Consider the following 15,553-nt stretch of genomic DNA (forward strand, 5'->3'; position numbering starts at 1 on the left):
CTTAAGATATATGAGGCTTATCTTATTTAAAGTAACTGTGTGTTTAAAAAAATCCTAAGGCAACAATAAGACTACAAAATTAAAAACACAGTTAGGCAATAGTGAATTTATTATACAACAGCACCTCTTACAGTGCATTGGGCATGTAGTATATCTGTGTATATTTTACAGAATACATTTTACAACATTATCAGTAATATATGAAACCAGAAAAACTGAAAGAGAAAATGCTAAGGCCCCAATCCTGTAAACACTTCAAACATATGAGTGTCATATTGCAGCGCAGGTTCAGGTTGTCTAAGCCTGGAGCAGAGAGTCAGACAAGAAATATGGCAAAATTAACATTGCTAGTAGAACCTTACATTTTTCCTTTCCTGACTTTTTTGTCATTTTAACTTTGTAACATTAATGTAGCATTAGCAAAAGGTTTGTTTCACGTGACTTTTGTACTTTTGAATTTTATTTTTATTTAAAAGAAAGAGACAAAAAGCAATTGCCTGTGCTCAAAAAATAGCAGAAATTGACTCAGGATCAAGTTTTTATCTGGATCCAGATCTCAACTTCTCAAGGTTAGGGTGTTCAGCTCTAAAGTTTTAGTTGTTGTCACAGTTCTGGGCAACTGCACCTATATTTCCCACCCACCCACACACACACACACACAAATGATACACCAAGGGGACTCACTCTGAGGCTTCCGGCTCCCTGGCCATCACCTCTCTTGGGCAGAGACATGCATCTCTTTCTCCTGACCAGGGTATTTCCAGGCCGAACAGTTCCTGGCAATCACTGTGTTTTCACAGCGGAGACAGGCTGCCAAAGCAGTCCTGCTTGCTTTCTCTTCAGAGACAGCTAACAGTGTGACTGCTCACAAAGCTCTTTTTATGCATGCCTATTTTATTCTTAACGTAAAAGCACTAGAGAGAAAACATTTTAAAAAATCCAATAACCTACATGCATGCTAATAAGGTGACCAGACAGCACCCGGACCCTAACATAGACTCTGGTAGGAGCAGTCCTTCAACACCTCACCCAAGGGGTTTCCTTATGGTTGCCAGTTAATCACTGAGCTTCAGCTCAGAACAAGCAACCAGTTCCATGGGGCCTCAATAGGCCTAGTGCTTACAACTGTACCCCAAGGACTGGGGCCCTGAGTGGACCAGGGATCCTGTCAATCTGCTGGATCGGGAAGAAGGCTCCAAGTCAATTTACTACCAGGCTATTTATCCAAAAATCCTTTCCTTGGCTGTTGGTTTCTGGAGAATCCAGTTTGAACTAGCATATGTGAACCTCTCCAGGGGGTGGCTTCAAAGAGGTTGATAACCAGAGGAATTACATTAGCATCCCCCTCCTTCAAGAGAAGTTACATACAATTCCACAAGAGCACATATACAACTATATTTTAAAACCATAGATCCTAAAGGTATTAAACCTAATTCAGAAGGGGTTATCCTAATTCAATAAAGTTTATTTTTATTCCATAAGGTTTGTCCCAGATGTTGCAAGTTTGTCACAGTTGGGTCCTTTATGATAAACAGGGACAGCTGTTAAGTTAATAGCCAGATCCAAAATTGTCCAAATTTCAGTGGTGCTTGGATCCAGGATTGTGATTTAGGCACATCTCTTAATATTGAGCTAATTTATATGCTAATTAGATGAACTGGCTGGGGAAGGAATGAGTTCCCGACTTTGCAGCTGCTGCTTTTTGTCTAGAGAGAATTGTTTGTAAAATTGAGATCAAGGGACAGCAGCACATCTGTTTGCAGTGTGGCAGCTGTATCTTTACAGTGTAATGAGTTAGGTTTAAAAAAAACACAATAAAAGCTTAGAATTTGTAGCATATTGAAGAACACAGAGAAAACTGAGGTCTGGTCTACACTACAGACCTATATTGGTATAACTATGTTGCTCCAGGGTGTGAAAAATCCATACTCCTGCATGACGTAGTTAACTGACCTAACTCCCTGTGTAGACAGTGCTATGTTGGCAGGAGAGCTTTTCCCATTGACATAGCTACTGCCTCACTGGATTAACTATGCTGATGGGAGACCTCTCTCCCATCAGCTTAGAGCATCTTCATTAAAGCGCTACAGTGGTGCTGCTGCATTGGTGTAGCTACACCGATGCAATGTTTTAAGCATAGACTTGCCCTGAAGGCCAACCCTAAAATATGCAGGGTCCATCCACATTTTGGGTAGTGCTGGTTGTAGTTCCCCTGATGGAGAGGAGGTCTTGTGTCACCATAATCCCATCCCTGTTAGGAAACAAGAAGTGATGTACCTTGTCTTTGTTTCCAAGATAGAACCAACTACTGCAGTAGATACTGAGGCCCAACCCAACAAGATACTTAGCACATGCATATAGGACTACTCAATAGCCATAGTCACTTGCTTAAAGTTAGGCACAAGCTTGGGTACCTTGCTGAATCGAAGCCTGTGGAAAAAAGATAGATGCCACATCTATATACCAGAAAAGACCAAAATCAAACCAAGAATAAAATATCCTATGAGAAACTCCTATAGAATTGTATAGGGATGAAACCAATAGGATTCTATAGGTGCTACTTTAAAACCCTGCAGCATTTCATAATGAATAGTATCTTTCCATAGACTTTGGTAACTATCTTATAGAATTCTACCATGGTAATTCTATTAGATTCTAAAAGTTGTTTTAAAGATTCCATAGAAAGGCTATCCTTCTCTACAGGAATTTTCCATACTGTAATATTGATGAATAAAGCAGATTTCCCTTAGACTGCTATACGTGTAGGCAAGGAATGTTCTAAATCCCAATGTTGTGAAACCTTTCCTGTACAACATTATTAATATTTAATACAAGGATCTATTAGGCATCTACAATGTTCTCTAAACAACATGGAGTTGCCATAGGAATGAAAATGTAGTCAGAAGCTAAATGGCCTTGTATAAAATATTATCATAACACAGAACTGCAGCTCCCATTGGCCGGGAACACGGAACCGTGGCCAGTGGGAGCTTTGGGGGAGGTACCCGCAGGCGAAGGCAGTGCACAGAGCTCTCTGCCCCCTCATTCCCCCAGGGACCGCAGGGACGTGGTGCCGGACGCTTCTGGAAGTGATGCAGGGCCTGGGCAGGCAGAAAGCCTGCCTTAGCCCTGCTGCACCATGGGGCTGGCAATCTCGCGGGCCAGATCCAAAGCCCTGACGGGCTGTAGTTTGCCCACCCCTGTTCTAGGAAGTTCCTCTAGAATTCTTAGAAGCTGAGGATTTCTGAAGTGCACAGGTACTGGCTGTAAATACATGTTTCAGGTATCAAGTATTTCAAGCATAGCTCAATACTCACTTCCACATGTTGGCAGGTTTGAATGAGTTTAGCCAAAAGAGTTTCCAGTTCAGTATTCCTCTTGATAAGGTTCGTGAGGTTATTCTCCAAATTTTGCTGTTTAAAAGAAAGAAAAGAACATTTTAGTTTTCTGCAGAATTTAGGATTTCAGGCAAATACATGGAAAACTGTTATACTTTCAGGGCCTTATATTAAGTTTGTAGATATGCACATGTGGCTTTCTTATTTATCTGTATTACCAGATGTTTTGATCAGGCACATTGTAAGGAAAGTGCCTAGTTAGCCATGTGCTTGCACATTCAGTATCTGGTAGTGCATGTGCAAAGTGTGCATGCCCTTCTTATAAACTTATTGGAATTCACAAATTTTTAACCAAAACTGTAATTTATTTAATATCAGCTAAAAATAGTTGTCAAGATCTTCAATAGATCTATATTTTTCTTTCACCATTTAAAATAAATCTTTTATAACCATGAAAATGAAATATCATCCCTTACCGATTTTGTTTTTCCCAGTTGTTTTTGAGAAAGACAGTATCAGACACTTTATTAAAAGCCTAATATAATATCTACTTTGTTCCTTTTGTCTGCTAACTTTGTAATTCTATCAGGGACAGCAATCAAGTTGACTAAGAGGATTTCTTCTTTATAATCCCATAAGGCTTATTGCTTATGGCTCTTTATCCTCATGTTTATGGCTGAAATAAATATCAGTGTTGCCAATTCCTGTTTTTATCATGCTTCTCATAATAGCTGAAATTTTTATTTAAAGCCTAGCTCCCAAAGACAAGTGAATATGAGAGAGTCTGAGCTTTAATTAAAAACAAAACAAACCCACTATGTTTTTACCCTTGCTGGTTGTGGAGAACAGCTTGAAAATGTGACCCTAATGCACTTTAAAAGTTCAAAAGCCAGAAAACAAAAAGAGTCCAAATCATTATTTTTCAATCTCATGACTTTTGTGAGCCTGACTCATGATTTTTGGTCATTTAGGGCTGGTAATACTAAGGGCTGTTTGCATAAGTAAAAGGCTGATCTGTACACACATTTGCATCAAAATAACTAAATTGGTTTAATTCACACCTTTTGTTATTTCGGCACAAGCCTGTGGGGTAGTCTACACTACATAGTCTTTGCTTTGCCAACATAGCATAGAGACAGCCATAGGATGAGTTTTTCTGCCTGTATAACAACATCACCTCTCTGAACTATATTAGCTAAGACAACTGAAGCAGTTTAGAAGACAGAAGGCAGTAGCTGCATCTACACTAGGGATTTTACCTTAGATTTTATTACAAATCCTGAATAAAAATACAGTATACTATATTGTGGGGAGATTTCCATATCCTGTCACCATCAGGGCACTAAGGCATGCAACAGTGGATGAGATATATAGATATGGGTGCCTATGGAGCCTCAATGACGTATTAATGATACACTTTGGTATGTTACTGTTCTGCTCCAAATTCTTACATACGAAGAACGAGAAGCACAGAGCTTAGGGCTAAACAGCAAAGTATTTGCAGAGCTAGGATTAGTCCTCAGGGGCTCTTGATTTATACTCCCATACTCCTTCATATTGTATCTCATGGTATTATTCATCAAGACCTTCCATATTGTTTATCCTGAGAGAGAGAGTGTGCGTGCGTGCGCGCACACGCACATGCGTGTATATGTGGGGGCTAGCTGAGTGGCCATGTTGGGGTGCTTGTATATCCCCTATGTGCTGTGGAACTGCACCAGCATATGCAGGGCTGGCACAATGACGACAGTGATTATAGGATGGCTGTTTGCTAAAGTGATAGCTGTGTCTCAGTCAGGGCTGTCAGTTGTGGTGAAATCCACCAAAAGCCTGAATATTTTGGGCAAAGGAGAGAAGGGAAATTTAAACCCCATCCGCTTTGAGGATCTGCGTGGGGGGCAGGCTGCGAGCGGGGCCAGCAGTCTGCCTTAATGTGGATTCAGTAGCACTAGTACCCTGTGTAAGCAGCACAGGGTGGCAATTCTAGCCTGGAGGTCAGAGTTCACTTCCTACCTTCCCTGCACTCCATCCAAATATTCAGGCTTTATGTGGATTTAGTGAATTTCACCACAATGGACAGCCCAATTCACAAAGCAATGAGTTTAGCACACACCCATCCTCTACACTCACCTGCCTTTCTAGAGTGGTCTTACTTCTGTGCAACCTGAACACCTCTACCCTCTGTAAATGTGACTGTTGCTACTCTAATAACAATTAGTAATAATAATAGGCAGCCACTCTTCACTATGGTTCTGGTTATTATAGTTTATGTTCAATTTGTTTCTGACCCTTCTTTGTGCATTGTTTCTCAACTTATATAGTCAGATGTTTATTGTGATAACTAGTGTCTGTCTTGTAGCACAACACTGTAAATGACAATGTAACACTTACCTGTATTTTTTAAAAACAGAAATTCAAACCGATTAAAGTGCTTAAGTCGACCCTCAGGTATGGAGGTATTAGTTTAACACTCGTATTTTCTGAATTATTCTTGTAAACTTTATCCCATTCTTAACCAAGTAGATAATCATTAAAAGGCATAAAGTGTTAGACATCTGGCTATCCTTATAGATCTGCCTAAATGTTCTGCTTAAGAATTTTAATTCCAAAGTGACATTCTTTTTTCCATAGAGAGTGCATAAAAGAAAAGGAGAACATTGTGTAACATTCTGTCTAGAATGGATTTCCATGGTTAAATTAGAAATTCCTGAAAAAATGGATTTTTAATGGTAACATTGACAGATACAAGTGTGACAGACACAAGGTTGGATTGTGTGGTAAGCAGATGAAACAACAAAATAAATGCTACATGGACCTTGACAGATTATCTGTAAATATAAGAGGATTTTTTTGGGGGGGGAGGAGGGGAGTCATAATATATCTAATATAATGTATACACTCATCATAAAAAAAATAGGTTTCTGGCCCTTCTGCTAATGCATTGCGGTCTTGTAAAATTTGCACTCAGCCCTATCAAGCAATGCCACCCAAAGAGGTGGGAACATTTCTATTTATCCAAATGAAGTTCTGACTTCAAAGTCCGCTCTAAGCAACACTAAGGGCTTGTCTACACTATCCGCCGGATCAGTGGGCAGCGATTGATCCAGCAGTGGTCAATTTATCGCATCTAGTTCAGATGCGATAAATCGACTGCTGAGAGCTCTCCCGTTGACTCCGGTACTCCACCAGAACGAGAAGCGCAAGCAGAGTCAACGGAAGAGCGTCAGCTGTCAACTTACCGCAGTGAAGACACCGCGATAAGTAGATCTAAGTACATCAACTTCAGCTACGCTATTCACATAGCTGAAGTTGCATATCTTAGATCGATCCTGCATGGTAGTGTAGACAACTAACAAATAACTAGCCAAAACTCATAAGCTTCTTTTAACCGGTTGCTTGGACACAGTAGGTTTAATTACAACTTTTAACTGGATTGTAAGCAGGTCAATTGACTCAGTTAAAACGGTCATGAAGATGGAGCTTTATACAACCATTTTAAAACACGATTATTTATGGAGTGTATATAGGGCCAAGTCCACCCAGAATGAGTCACCAAAATGTAATTATAAGGGACAGTTGAGAGGGTGGTGTTTCATTTTTGTCCACAAGTCTATAGAATGGTTTGAGCCAATGGTTGGAAATGGAAGCTGGACAAATTCAGACTAAAAATAAGATTGAGTTTAACAGTGAGGCTAATTATCCATTTGGAACAACTTAGTGAGGGATGTGGTGTTACTTGCAGTCTTTAAATCAACATTGGATGGCTTTCTAAAAGAAATACTCTAGCTCAAAACAGAAGTTATGGGCTTGATGTAGAAATTATTGGGTGAGGTTTGTTGGCCTGTCTTAAGTAGGCAGTCAGACAAGATCATGATAGTCTCTTCTAGCCTTAAAATATATGAAAGCCAAATGTGAACCCATGTCCTTTGCCAAATTAGTGGTCTCATGCAAAGAACAGCATGTACAAAAAAGGAAGCTAGCATTTTTCTTCCTTTGGATTGATCAGCTCCTTTCCTCCTACATCTGCAGATTTGGGTAGGCCTAAACCATTACAAGGGCTGATGATATTGTCAAAATGAAAGAATAAGATTCTAAATACGCTAAACGGAAAAAAAAGCTGATTGGTGCTGACACAGCCTTAATTGGCATGATGAGGGTTTCTAAAATCAATGACAGTAGAGGACACAGCAACATTCCCAAGACGCTCTTTTACTCCCAAAGATATTTTCCTGCACTGTAGAACCTTTCTATTCAGAGGGCTACAAATAGAAACATATAGCAGTCACTGCACAGGGTAAGGTAAAGTAGCATTTTTCTTGTTCTTGCCTGTTCAAATAAATTATATATTACACACACACACGCATGCACGCGCACACACACGCACACATAGAGAGTACTAATATAAGGGCTCCCTTTCCTTTATGGTTTATAAATGGCTTTCATTTACTCTTTGGGATGTTCCAAGAATATTTCTTCTGAAGTTGTGGATCCTGCTATAACCAAACATTCCAAGACACCACTTTGTAATAACAATATTACTTAGCATTTATCTAGTATGGTACATGATCTAAGTACTCTATAAACTGTGGCAGCAATTCTCAGTTCCTCTGTTCCTGTGTGTGGAGCAGGAACTGTACTGGGATAGGTTAAAGGTTTTGAGTATATTTGAATGTAATGTCTTCCCTTGCCAATACAATTGTTGCCTCTATATAGTGATGTTCTGTTCTTTTAAGTGAATATGCCAGGATACCAGGTGCACGTGGAAGAACTTGAGCTAATTTTTATCCTATGCACCTATACTTATGCATATCCCACAGACATGTTCATTTGCTTGTTTGACCCATGTAATTCTCCAGACAGTCTTGAATCCACAGAATGATTATGGGAGTAATTCACCTCAAGTCCAAGGCACAGAGCTCAACCACCACGCCACACATTGTGAAGTGGAAATAATTATGATGTTGATACACATTTACGGGAACTGAGCTTATACCTCAACTGATCACAGTGTACCACACAGAGAAACTCAAAGATAACAAGCAATGAATAGGGACATTGTGGGGATGATCAAAGTGTTTCAGATCTACCTAAACACACAAACACCTTTAATAACACAGATCTCAGTATTCTTGACTTTCTGACCTGCTAGTCATGCCCCTGGCATACTGCTTCCTCTTACTGGATGCTTCTGAAGTGCAGCTACATTTTTGTTCTTTGACTAGAACACCTATAACTGCTAAGCTAAAAGCTCTTCTGAGTTGTTGTCCTGCCTTTGTCTTTATTTCCTTAACTATTTCAACTCTTCTCTCCACTCCTATTTCACAGCATAAAGAGGAACTTTATGAGTATAGATAGTGGGGAAAGATTGGGATAAACTCTGGATAAAGTACACTGGTTGGAGAAAAACAAATGCAATGATTCTGTAAGTCTCATTAAAATATAAATTATTAGAGTCTACAGAGCTAAAATATTAGAGTAACAAAGTTTAAATAATAATTAAAAAAAATTCCTCTGCATAATTTTCCACTGAGATGATCTAGCAGGATTGAGAACAATCACAAGTGATATTTTTGGACAATTTTCTCTTTAACACTGGATGTGACTATAATGACAGTCAGGCCTATGGTACACATACTAGTTATTTACATTCAATTTTATTAAAACAGATATAAAGAAAGAATAAAATAAGATCTCTAGCTACAGTACTGCTTTGTTTTTTCCATAGGATAGCTTCATACAAAATGCAATACATCTTTCTCAGTATATTCAAACCTCTTGCAAAAACAATGTACTAATATTATTGTGTAGTGTTCAAGTAGACTTGGCACAAAACTGCTATTAGAGATGGGCAACAGAGGCAAAATTCAGATTTCAATCTAGATTTCAAATATCCCAAAATCTGTCAGTGGTCTGGGTGTAGGATTTTTGGTTAGCCCCCATGTCTAAATAGTAATTAAGAAGGGAAGAGCAAAGTGGTATGGATAAATTACAAATTTTTTGGCTGAAACTTGAACTTCTAGCGGTTTGAAAAGATGTGCACAACTTTTGACCCCAATTATATTTAACTTTTGTCCATCTCTGCATTTTTTTTTGTAGCAGCCAAGGTTGAGAACTGAAGTATTCAAATATCACAAGAAGGGATGATCAGTCAAAATGTATTTCTGGCCTGCCAAGAAGTGGGAAGTGCTGTTAATCAGGAAATCTCCCAATAGCCTGTGCACACAAAATATCTAGCCTAATCCATTCCTAGCATCCATTCCAAAGCTGAAGTTCCGAGCTTTACACATCACGAATACTAAAATGGCTTTTACTGGCACAGACAGGTAAAAGTTCCTCTAAAGAACCACAATTTATGCAGTGCTTTTAAAATTCTGGCTTCTACAAACATTTGCCTCTCCACTTTCTAAAAATTTTATTTTATGGGATTCATTGTGAGGACAATCTGCTTTTAATCAGCCAATACATATTACTAAATTCTGTGGTTGAAACATAACCTTTCTTGATCTTACGGGATTATATATAAAAAATAAAATATTATACATTATGACAAGTTAAGAAGGAAACCGGACTGGATTAAAATTTTAAAGAGAAGTAAGGCTGGCACAGCAACTGTTTCCTATGGATATCTGGATCAATGGGGCTGACAAGATTTGTCAATTGGAGCCACAGTAATGAAAGGACAAGTCAGTTTTGAGCTGATATAGGGCAAGCCATGATATGAGTGTTTGATACAGGAAAGGAGGTGGCAAGTTTTATCTTGAGCATCATTAAAAGAGAGAAGCCAATACTAAGCAAGTGTGAAATAAGAAAAAAAAATGCTGAATTTTAGTAGGCGACAGCAAATATTTTAGTCACATATTGGATCAGCCAAGGTGAATGAAGCGAAATATTGTTTATAGCAGTTTTCAAAAAGTGAACTTAAATCACTTTGCCTTAAATCCGAATTTGTTCTTTGCACTTTTGTTTTTATTACTAGTTATATAGGCTGCTGTCTGAGCCCATAAACCCATTAATCACTGTCATATCATGCTTCACCTTTTTATTTCAAAAATAACATCCCCATAACCAAGATCAATGAACAGATTGTAGAACAATAGTAAATCGGTCTAATTGTGATGGAACTCACTTTTGATAGATCCAACTTTGTATGCAATTGAATTTACTTTCTGGGGACTCTGTCAAGGTTGTTATCTTTAAAATAAAGTAAAAAAGAACCATAGTGTCAGTTATCCTATTTTGGAGGACATAAGTTCTGGTCAGTATTCATAGAATCATAGAAGATTAGGGTTGGAAGGGACCTCAGGAGGTCATCTAGTCCACCCCCCTGCTCAAAGTAGAGAGCTGTGACTTAATGTGCGAATAACAGTAAACAAAGCAGCATGTATATGGTTCTCTCCCTCCCCTCTCCCAATTATAAACCTGGCTAGAATGTTCGCATGAATAATGCCATGTGCTACTAGTGCATTTATGGACAGATCCTGCACAACTGAAGTCAGTGGTAGTTTTGCCTTTGTCTTCCACTGGAGTTCTATCTAATTCTAGCAGACCATCAAGCAGAAAATTAGTATCCTCCATATCAATACTCTATTCAAGTTTAGGGCTCCATCCTAGAACATACTCTAGTGAAGTGTTCAGCACCTTCAAGAGCCTGCTCTGCTCTTTATCCAGTGCTCAGAAGCATCTGTACTGTAGGTTGCAAGGTTGAGTAAACACCTTGGAGGGGGGCTGATTGGATAAATTAAGACTATTCACATGCTTAAAGTTAGGCTTGAGTTTAAGTACTTTGCTGAATAGGGGCCTTAAACTTTTTTCCAAAATACCATATGGACCTGGTATAAGACAGTCATTTTTCAGTGTGAAACTTAAGCCAATGACACTTGTTTATTTTATAATGCAACAGCTCATATGCTATTGGTTATGTTACATAACTTTTGATCAGCATCAGCTCTGGAATTTCATTAGAAAAATAATCATATTTGACCTAGATTTGAACTACAGCATTATTATGTTGAAGGCCTGGGTCTTAAGAAGTAGTTAAGAGTACAACATAAGAAAAATGTTGGCTAGTCTAATTACAATATCTCTCAAATCTGTGATGGGATGTTGGAGGGATTTCTCACTACCACATATGACTGCTTGGTGGTGAGCTCAGTTTATACCAAATAAATCAGCTTGAGCTGCAAAACACAGACCCTGGTTTGAATCTGAATTTGAACCACCATTATATTTCAGTGGTATGCAGATTAAGGATTCTAGTTTTCTACACTACTGATATAAATCCTAATGGCAACATTTCATCTAGGATCACATTCAGAGTCCACCACCCGCTCCCTGCACATCCCATTAAGAAAATTCAGGAATGTTTGGACCTGAAATTGTGGTTCAGGTCCCTGTATAATTTATATACAGACGCTCCCTGACTTACGCAAACATTCTGTTCCAGACAATTACACGCAAAAAAGTGTATGGAACTTTTTCCGTAAGTGAGGGCTTGCATAAGTCAGGTTTACGTAACCCGGGGAGCATCTGTATTAGAGATTCTTGCTATAAAGAAAAATAACCAGAAAAATATATTGAATGAATAGCTTTTTAAACAAATAAAACATTTTGGAGACCAATCCAGATTCATGTACCTCACTGAGAGTCCAATCTTGCAAACACTTACGTGTGCTTAACTTTACTACTGTGAGTAATCCCATGAGGCTACTTAACAGTAGTAAATGAAAGTACATACATAAGTATCTGTAGGATTGGGGCCTATGTGCTTTTTCTAAGGCTATTTTTCACTGAATTGCTATTATAATAAAACATTTATATAGTACCACAACATACACATACTAAGGTAAATTCTACTCTGTTATAATTATTAAGAGTCAATTATTATTTTCATATGCTTCAGTTACTTCATATTTCAAAGCATATATCAGGGAAAACTTCCTAACAGGAACATCCACTAGAGTATGTCAATACTTTTTCAGTGGAAATGGGGGAAGTCCAGTACTTGAGACAGTTAAAATTAGAAGGGACATGGTACTAGAAGACGTAGTGCAGCGAACAATCCTGCATTTGTAGAGGGACAATGTAAATCTAATGTGTCTTTTCTAGAGATGAGCCCAAATCAAACTCCCCAGTGCAAATACCTCCTTGAACTCCTGGAAATCCAGATTCAAACTCTGCAACTTAGGTTAATCTCTAACTATTTCCATTTCTAACTTTATGACCCATCATTATATAGCTCAGCATCTGAGTCTGTATTTTCACGTGTTGGTTTCTCTGTTGGTTCACTTCAAAATCTCTATACATTGAACAATCAAGAAAAAAATCTTGCACACTTTATTAGTCTCTTACTAGTGATAGGAATCAATTAAGCCATTTTTATCAGTCAAATAAAAACAAGCTGTTCATATGGTAAGCTTAACTTTGTCTCCAGCCCAAATGTATCTTGGTTTGAAGGCTAAAAGTCTGTTTTGCTGCTGATCTTTAACCAGGTAGTGAGAAGAGTGCAAAAGTTAAATGTAAGCCAGCCTGCCCACACTGGTCATATACTAGCTTTAACCATTCATGTATAAGCCTTTGTCACCCAGAACTTTTAGACTATGGAAAGCATATGCTGCTTCACTCTGGTGGATAGACGAACATCTCAGAAAAATCATGCAAATCAAATTACCGCTGGAGAGAGTCTTTTCTGAGCCTTGCGTGAGAAATCTTAATGTTTCATTTGACCAATTTAGACAACATGTCCAATTTGTACAGACTTCCTCCAGACAAATTATTCATTTGATTTACTACAACCTTTGGAGTTTTCCCTTCTACTGAGGCTGGCAAAGATTGCTATTTGAATGGTGAACCCGTGGCTATGTAAGTATGTTTCTTATGTCAGTTTGGCAAAGTATAAATAAATGAAAAGCCCAAGTAGATGATATTTATTGAGAACCTTTAGTCAAATAAGGGCCTGATTTTGATCTCATCAATTTTACTCTAGTATAACGGTACTGGGATGATTCACCCTGCATTATTTCAGCTTTACACTCGTGTAAGTCCATTGACTTCTGTGAATCAGGCATACCAATGTCAATCTAGTTACACCCGGGTTAGGTCCATAAAACATACACACTCAATCCAGGAGGAGGAAAAAAACTAGATCCCACATAATGTTATGCAAAAATTGTTACACTGCAGATGGACAATATGAGGACTCCTCTGGTGCTTCCATATGTTATTAACAATAGCATTTTTAGGCCATGACTATGTTGGTTTGGACCCTGTTTCTGATCTCTCTCTTTCATTTTTTAAATCATTTAATCAGACTATAGTTCTTTCAGTCTTCTTTAAAAGATTGAGATAAGGTTTGGTGCATTGTTCAATACTTTATAGTGAAAGAAATTGCTTAAATAGTTGTACCTGAAATTCATGTAGACATTTTAATATGTGTTTGCAAACACCAAAATGAAAACAACGACATCAGTTTGGTTCTTGCTGTTTTTGTGGGCCCCCATACCTACACTTTACTTCTCTAGTTTGAGCTGATTTCAGTTATGCAACCACTTCCTCTTTTTTGAAGGCATAGGGTCATGTCAAGGTCAAAATGAACTGTGAATGGGGGAGAAGAGTTCACATTTGCCTAATCCATACTGTCCTGCTCCACACTCTTGGATATCTCCAGGAGTTCTGGAAATGAAACCTGACAACACTTATCAATGTCTGAAAAGCTAATGACAGCCCAAATTATATGACTGCCCTGTCTCCATAGCAACTAAATTACTTCAAATGAAAAAACACAAAAACACAGACTGACCTAAAAACCTCCTAAAACTATTAAAATAAGAAATTGACTAATAATTCACCAAACTGAATTTCTGACCAAATAATAATAATTAATGCTTTGTACTGGTATAGCACTATGCATGGATAGATCTCAAAGTCCTTTACAAAAGGTGAGTAAGCATTATGATCCTTATTTTACAGACAAAGCAACTTATCAAAAGTCACGCAGAGCCGTTCCAAAACCCACTGAAGTCTACAGAAGGCTTTCCATTGCTTTCAGTGTTGGATTAGGGCCACAGCAACTCAGCAGCAGTGCCAAGAATAGAATCCAGTTCTCCTGCCACAGTTGCCATTTAATACATGTTTTTATGTCACTAATTTTGGGACTCAGTCTGGTGCATAATTAATTCACAGATTCAGAGAGTTTAAGGCCAGAAAGGACTATTAGATCATCTAGTCTGACCTTCTGTCTATCCCAAACCCTTTAATTTACCCAGTAACCTCTGTACTGAGCCCAACAACATGTCATGGCTCTGCAACCACATATGGCCAAATTCTTCAGTAAGTGATTTGACGCAACTCTCACTTACTTCATCAGCGTTGCAGAGGCATATTTGATAGCAGAATTTGGCCTGTTATAACATACTAATGACTCCTCATTATGGCAAAAGCAATAACTCATAAAGTTGTCTAAATCCAACCACACAGATGTGCACTGTGCTTGCCAAATCTCACCAGTACAGGATAAAACTAGAAGTTGAGGGGACAAATACCCCCAATTCTAGGGTTGTGAGGCTAGTATATCAGAGTCACATTTTGAAGAATTAATGGCTTGCCATTGGATACTTTTTTTTTTAAATGTACTCCTGAAACAGGAGACTTCAATAATTCCTTTTGGGCTTGACCTGGTCTTAAATGCTGTACATTCTCATTCCCAAATCTGTGCTCTAGTATGTCTTTAATGTATAACATTAACTGCTGGATGCTTTTCAAACTAAACAAAGATTTAGTATATTGCAGAAATGAAACAAACTAGAAGGCATTAGGAATGGAGAGCTAGATTCACAAAAGAACTTAGGTGCTTAACTGTCACTTCAGGTGCCTAAATCTCAGGCTTCACTGGGATTCATAAAAATCCCATTCAGCTGCTGCCAAACCCTAAACTCACTTGATGCCTAAATTTTCACCGTAGAAGTTTCCTGGGTGCCTATGTTTCTGTCTCTGCATATACCTCACTCTGGGAATGCAGACACCTAAGCCCCAGAACGATTAATGATCCAGGGAAAGATAGGGCATTCCTCTGCCTAATTTGTCTGTGGGGCCCCAATCTCCTGCCACTGCTCCACTCTCATAACCGTTAACCAGTGGCTAGAGTACTTACTTGGGACATGAGAGACCTGAGGGGGAAAATGGATCTAAACAAGGATCTGCCACCCCTCAGGTGAGTGCCC

At 38.5% G+C, this 15,553-nt stretch overlaps 1 protein-coding gene across 11 annotated transcripts in view; it reads right to left on the minus strand.

The window, feature by feature from the left end:
• Positions 1 to 15,553, minus strand: part of MID1 (midline 1) — a 387,109-nt gene that overhangs the window by 58,466 nt on the left and 313,090 nt on the right. For all 11 annotated transcript variants that reach the window (XM_039504352.1, XM_039504354.1, XM_039504355.1 and 8 more), the window contains one exon: positions 3,318 to 3,413. In XM_039504352.1, coding sequence (XP_039360286.1) covers positions 3,318 to 3,413 — 96 coding nt within the window. The remainder of the gene's footprint in view (positions 1 to 3,317; positions 3,414 to 15,553) is intronic.

The sequence above is a fragment of the Mauremys reevesii genome, linkage group 1 (genome assembly GCF_016161935.1).
Source record: "Mauremys reevesii isolate NIE-2019 linkage group 1, ASM1616193v1, whole genome shotgun sequence".
NCBI classification, from domain to species: domain Eukaryota; kingdom Metazoa; phylum Chordata; order Testudines; family Geoemydidae; genus Mauremys; species Mauremys reevesii.